Source organism: Leguminivora glycinivorella, chromosome 11, assembly GCF_023078275.1.
Source record: "Leguminivora glycinivorella isolate SPB_JAAS2020 chromosome 11, LegGlyc_1.1, whole genome shotgun sequence".
NCBI lineage: Eukaryota > Metazoa > Arthropoda > Insecta > Lepidoptera > Tortricidae > Leguminivora > Leguminivora glycinivorella.
This window is the reverse complement of record NC_062981.1, coordinates 3,992,492-3,999,703: the sequence shown is the minus strand read 5'-3', so window position 1 is coordinate 3,999,703 and position 7,212 is coordinate 3,992,492. Positions and strand designations below refer to the sequence as shown.

General features: G+C 35.8%; 1 protein-coding gene across 1 annotated transcript; it reads left to right on the top strand.

Moving 5' to 3' along the window:
- The first annotated feature begins 2,806 nt into the window (after positions 1–2,806).
- On the top strand, positions 2,807–6,585 carry LOC125231001. The gene is made up of 3 exons (XM_048136326.1): positions 2,807–2,825; positions 4,016–4,143; positions 6,418–6,585. Exons 1-3 carry the CDS (start codon positions 2,807–2,809, stop codon positions 6,571–6,573), a joined length of 303 nt encoding a protein of 100 aa, XP_047992283.1. The 3' UTR covers positions 6,574–6,585.
- Positions 6,586–7,212: the final 627 nt, after the last annotated feature.

Genomic DNA, 7,212 nt, shown 5'->3' with positions numbered 1-7,212 from the left:
TACTGTATAATGGTGTTTGAAATCACTGTTATGCAATCAATTTGCGCTACTAAGGTTCCCGACAAGCCGCTATAGTTGTTGTATTATACAGCTAAAAGGTGTTATTAGGAATTGATGTAAACGTTTATATCACCATTTTATAGAGCCGCTATAGGCCTGGGCTATAACAGGATCAAATAACCTACTAAAGAACAATATTATTGTATAATAGTGTTAGGAATCACTGTTATGCTATCAATTTGCGCTATTAAGGTTCCCAACAAGCCGCTTATAGTATTTTTAGTAGTTGTGTTTTAACAGATTTAAAACCTAACTATACCACTATTTTGGGATATAGTGGCTTTGGAAAACACTGCTATAGTATTTAACACTGTAGTAGTGATATGAATACCATTATAGAGCTATTTTGCTGTATAATGAAGTTTTCAGGATACGTTTATATAGCTTTGAAAAGGTAACCGCGACAGTTACTCATGAAATAAAACTATGGAAACGGATTAAATCGCGTATAATGAATTTAAAATGGGATGTATTTTAAATTCATTATACGCGATTTAATCCGTTTCCATAGTTTTATTTCATTAGCTTTGAAAAGGTTATAGTCATTTTCCAATGCCTTTTATATCTCATCGCCGTATACGCCACAAAGACTCTTTTATATCACAGACCTGTTGAATAATGGTTTCGGTATCTCTTTTAAAACACAATAGCGCTATAGCTGAGTTTACTATATGTTTTATAAACCAAATCAGATATATAAGAGTAGAAAACGATTACTTTTAAATGTTAATTTTGACCATAAAAGGCTGCTTTATGGTGTTTATACATCGTAATTATGAAATCAGGCCAAAGATGCGGTATCTGGTTCCGTACAGTGTTTTTCTAGAAATTAACTTTAAAAATACACATAGCGACCAATTGTAGTTTAGATTTTTTTTTTTAATAGCCTATATTTTTCCCACTGCTGGGCAAAGGCCTCCCCTGTTTTCCGCCACTCGTCACGGCTCTTTGCAGGCTCCCGCCAATCGCCACAAAATGAGTCTAGGTCTTTCCGCCAGTTTAGATTTGTCATACTAAAAAGAAAACAACATTTATTAATACTGTTTAAAAGGTCTTTCTATAGTAAAACATTGAAAACAAGTATTGTTTTCTATATAAAGAACTTATAAGTTAAACTGGATCATAGTTAAATTCTCATGCAACCCTAATTGAATCCACGATGGCGCGCTTATGGCAGTGAATGCGTATGATAAGTGATATAGTCGAACTATAAAAGCGTATGTTTTACTTCTTGGATCCATAGTAGAAACTGTGGTGCCAATAATTTTATTGTATTAAATTATATTTATTTATTTTATTCAAAACATGTATAAATCGAGGGCGCATTTAAAATACTTCATTAAACTAATATTATTTTAACGGTAAAATTTCCATCGCATACCTTTTTGCTGTAATGATGGAAGTATACGAAATCCAAATTATGTTAATTGACATTAAACTTCACAAGTTCACACGCCACTTTCCATTAAGTTCCTCGTAAAACAGTTTTTGTTAAATATTACACACATTAAATTATTTTAGAAATTTCGCATTAAAAGGGACGGCAACTGCTATTATAGAACAAAATAACCTGTATAACGGAATCTCAAATACTACTATAGCATAAATTGATACTATAATAGCGTTACTGTGTCCTCTATGTCAACAAATTAGCACAATAGTCATCATTACATCACCATTATCATAGAGGAATAAGTAAGGGAAGAGTTGTAACTCCATACATCAGTAAATGCGAGTTATTTGTAGTGACATCTATCGTCATTCACTCGTCAATCACGCGCCAACTAGCGTAAATTATCAGTACTGCTACTTGTCAATAGATGTCACGACGAACAAAAAGTCTATTGCTCAACAATTTTTAGCTAATATTTCAATAGTATTAATCAGTACTTTGCTTTCAATTACTTCACCTTATAATATAAGGTATAAACTGTTTTAATATTACATTTTTGGCAGACGCAACACTGTCGGCACCTAGTGTCGAGTAGCAGTACTGATAATTTACGCTAGTTGGCGCGTGATTGACGAGTGAATGACGATAGATGTCACTACAAATAACTCGCATTTACTGATGTATGGAGTTACAACTCTTCCCTTACTTATTCCTCTATGCCATTATAGACCTTAAACGTCACGGATGATACTGCTATAGGCCTATTATATCACTAAATGGCTGCATAATTGCGCCAAATCGGCTCTACAGTACCAATATAGACTATTTATAGGACCATTTAGTGTGATTTAATTTGGTGTCCTCGACCACTATAGGACCAGAAATTGTTACTTGAGAAGAACTATAATAAGCAAACAAAATTTCATCCCCATCGGTTCAGCCGTTGGTAACAAACACACAAGCATGTCAATGATATTTAACAAATTCCTTATTCAATACGAATACTTCGATATATGTTTATAGAACTATATTAATAAAATATAAATATATTATACAATACCAAGAAAACATTTTTTCACGATTAAATTCAATTTATGACCCATTTTATTACAATATTTATTTATACCCACCCATTAGGGTAGAAAAGGTAAATATCGGGTAGATTGGGTAAATACCCGGTAAATACCCGATATCTACCCCGGGTATTTTCCCGCCGCCCATCTCTAGTTTGAACTTTTGGACTAGGTTAAAGCAAAGACATTAAAAATGATTAAATGATAAGAAATAATTAAGGTAACCAATCAATTTTTATGGCATATCTCCGCTCAATGATCAGTGACACGAGTGGTTGACATGATTCGAGTCAGAAATGGTAAGTAGGTAGACAAAATCTTGACATTTCTAATATCAATAGTCCGTTTGCCTACTTGCCAAGAGTGGCACTGAAACTTGAGTAGATTCATGTGCTCTGCCTACACCGTTATGGGATACAGGGTACGTACTTGCCCAATGGCACAAACGCTCACGAAACGAAACGCTCGTAGATATTTGTCTCTATCGCTCTTGCATATTGGCGCAGACAGAGCCAGACTACCTTTCGCGGCGTTTCGTTTTCGTTTCGCGTCGCAGAAATGCCATTCGGCTACGGCACCATGGCGTGATTGTATGTATGTACCTAATACCTATGTGTAGGGTCCGTTTGTAAGAAGAGTCGTGAAATGTCAGTACGTTACAGGTACAGTCAACCAATTGGAACCCTAGGCCACTGTAGAACTATGTCATAGTGACGTTATAAATCAGATTGTATGAAATCTCTTACTGCTTGTCATTTTGACATGGTTGTAGAGTGGAGTGGCCTATGGTTCCAATTGGTTGACTGTACATTTTATGACTTTTCTCTATGAAGTGGTATTATAGGATAATTTAATAAAAAAAAATATATATATTATTGATTGATTTATTTATTTATTTAAACTTACACAATAAAAAAATGTACAAAAGGCGAACTTAATAAGGCATTCTCTACCAGCTGACCTTTGGGCCAAACAGAGATCAATAAGAGCTAATAGGTGCAAGAAATATAACAAGACGAGAAATTTAATGCGAATTTGATGCGTATTTCTAATTGTTTTTTTTAAATCGCGTATAAGTCGTATAACATAATTATGCGTTATACGTGATTAAATCCCGTTTGCAATTTTAAGTACTAACTAAATACATTTATTTTGCGCATACTTGGACTATTAAATGTAATATTTTAGTAGATGAGATACAATAAAGACAATGTTACTTAAAAAAAAAAAACTAAATGCATTTTATAATTTAGAATTTAAATAAGTATACTACAGAGGTGTTTTTGTAGTTTACCCGAAAGGGGCCCATATATTAATTTTAAGTTATTTTATTTTTATCTTATCGCTAATTGTTTATCATTAATGTTTTAAGTATGTGTGGAACAAATAAAGCTTTTTTATTTTTTATTTTATTTTACTACAGAGGTGACCTACAAAGTAATAACTTACGATATTTGCAACTTTTGAACAGAAAATTTGTATTTTTCAGTATTGTCCTGGATCAGCTTAGTAGTTCTGATAATAGCAGTCTCCTCAGTTACCGTAGGATTGGCAAGAAAGCACCATGGGCGTCGGGCTGACCCACCACCAACACCTAAAGGTCCTACTACCCCAGTGGTAAGCGTTTGTAACAGTTTTTGAGAGCTCATCGTTGATATTGGGTTGGTAAGAAAGTAATGAGCGATCGATTGAATTCCACATAAAATTTTTGAGAGAGTTCTAGAATCTTCTATGGTCGAAAGTATATAAAGGGCGAGTCGCACAGTTTCTCGTCAGTCATTCACTAGCTGTCGCCGAGCTAATTTAAGGAAGAAAATGGACGAATTAAAAGTGCATGTAAGGCATTGCTTACTATATGAATTTCAGTCTGGCCATTCAGCCACCGAAGCAGTGCGTAATATATGTCAGCGTGTTGCTCCTGAAGTTGTGTCTGAGGCCACGGCGAAACGATGGTTCCAGCGGTTTCGTAGTGGCGACTTTTCATTATCAGATCAACCTAAGTCTGGTCGACCGGTGAAGATTGATGTAGCCAAATTAAAAACCTTAATTGAAGGAGATCCGAGGCTAACGAGTCGTACTCTTGCTACCGAGTTAGGCTGCTCTCATGTTACCATAGAAACACATTTACACGAGTTGGGAAAAAACTACAAATACAGTGTTTGGATACCGCACGAACTTGATAGAGATCAACTAAACCGCCGTGCCGATATCTGCATACAACTTCTGTCTTTTCGCCGCACATTCAACTGGTTGGACCATCTTATCACTGGAGATGAAAAATGAGTCTTATATATAAATCACACACGCAAACGTCAGTGGCTAGCTCCAAACGAAAAAGGAATAGAGGCACCAAAAACAGAGCCTCACCCGAAAAAAGTTATGCTGTCCGTTTGGTGGGATATTCATGGTATTATTCACTGGGAACTCCTACCAAGTGGAACGACTGTTACCGCATCAGTATACTGTAATCAGCTTGAAAATTTAAACCAAAAAATCTGTCAGAATCGTCCACAGCATGCTAAAGTTTTTTCTTACACGACAATGCTCGCCCACACATTGCAAAAGTGACTCGGCTAAAGCTATTGGAGCTAGGTTGGAAAGTGATACCTCATCCACCGTACTCTCCAGACTTGGCATCTACGGATTACGCATTGTTCAGATCGCTAAGCAATGCCTTGAATGAAAAAAAGTTCGATGATCAAGCCCATCTACGACAGTACATAGCTGAGTTTTTTGAATCTAAACCTAAGAACTTCTTCGCCGATACTATTCATTCTTTACCAGAACGATGGAGACAAGTAGTAGATAACGAAGGCCGTTATATTTTTGATAAATGAATAAAATAATAAATTAAATAAAAATTACAATATTGGTTATGATTCGCTCATTACTTTCTTACCAACCCAATATTATATCAGTCTTTAAATTAAAAAAAAAAAACACCTTACAGATCAATGTAGTGTGAAAAGAATTTCCTTCGTATTTATACGGAAACGTACTGATCGTGTCATGCTATTTCAGTCAGTCTCAGTACAAGACGTATTGAGACTGTCTGAACTAGCATGACAAAAATGCCTTTTCGCACTATATACGCGATATCGCTCGTCGGCAGGGTCGTGGCATACCTTACGCGTCGCTGTGTTATTGTTTTTGTGACTTATCGCTTGCCGCCGCCGCCGGTCGCTTTAGACCAATGTCATGGCCAGGCCCCGTAGCCGAATGGCATTTCTGCGAAGTCAAACGCCGCAGAAATATACTGGCTCTGTCACGCCAATACGCAAGAGCGATAGAGATAGATAGCTACGAAAGACATAAATATATACTTATTATCGTGAGAGCATTTCTCTTTTTTTTGCCACTTTTATGAATTGTGATATTTTTGAAAAAAAAATGCTATTTCAGAATTACTAGCTTTTTTAATCTCAGTAGTTAAAAAAATTTTCCCATACGATTTTTTCTTATTTTTTTACCATTTCCCGTACATGTTGTATAGGGTAACAAAAGAGGAAAGTAACAAATATGTATGGAAATTCTGGGACACTTTTTGTCTCCCAGTGAGATTGAACTACTCGTGATTCTGAGTACAATTGACCTAAAATTCCCTAAAACAATCAAACATTTTTTATTGGCAAAAAAAAAAGAAATGCTCGTAAGCGTTTGTGCAATCGGCTACGCACATTGGCAGTAAAGAAGGCTTTCGCCCGTCTGAATGACTAGTGACGACCCACTAGGCCAGAAAGATCGTCAATTCCGCCTACTACATATTTGGACTCTTTGTGCTACTAGTTTAATGTTCAATTTTTTTTAAAATCGGGACTTAATCGCGTATGACTACATATTGACCTGCAACGTTTCATTTAATGTTTAATTTAATGTTACCCTCAATTGCAGGATTTCCTAAAAAATCGGCAATTCTACATCCGCCCATGGGTAGAGCAGCTTCACGGCGTGGAGAAGAAAATGGCTCTACCTCTTCCTAAAGACCACTGGGCCAAGAAGATTAAACATCTACTCAAACTGCAGCAGCAAAGGCAACCACGAAAATAATCATCATGTTAGCTGGTAGCAAATACAATATAAAATACAATTTGTTTCCTTTTCAAGACCTAGCTAAAAACCCCTTATTACTTTACCGCTTAATTTCAAACCTGGGTAAATCCATTCTGCTTTAAGGTTGAATATTTAAAAAATATAATATGATCTGAAAGATAATCAACCTTATAGCAGAATGGATTTATCCAGTTTTGAAGTAAGTGACACATTTATAGTGTAGTAAAGGGGTTACCCACATCTGACAGAATAATTTTGGTCAGAAAGACACTTCGCATAACATGTTTCGCAGAAAAAAATTCGGTCGAATGGTAATTTTGCAGAAAACTTAGTTGGCATTATTACTACACTACCACGCATACAACCACGTTTGGCAGAATACTGTTTCACAGAACATTACTTTGGTCGACTTTGATTTAGCATAATGTATGCCAAAGAATATTCTGCGTAAAGTGTTTCTGCCAAACCTGACTTATGCCAAGAACTATTATGTAAATCGAATATAAGCGAAAAAAAGTTTCTGCAAGATAATAGTGAACCGTAGTAAAGATCTGAAAGAGAAACAAAATGGCATTCCTTCTTCGTACTGACCAAGAAGACTTGGCCAAGAAAATTAAACACTCAATTTCTCGACGG

Bases quoted from the DNA above. Each gene is read 5' to 3' on its own strand.
- LOC125231001 (XM_048136326.1), top strand. The intron at 4,144-6,417 runs GTAAGCGTTTGT...CCTCAATTGCAG, and splicing joins AAGGTCCTACTACCCCAGTG to GATTTCCTAAAAAATCGGCA.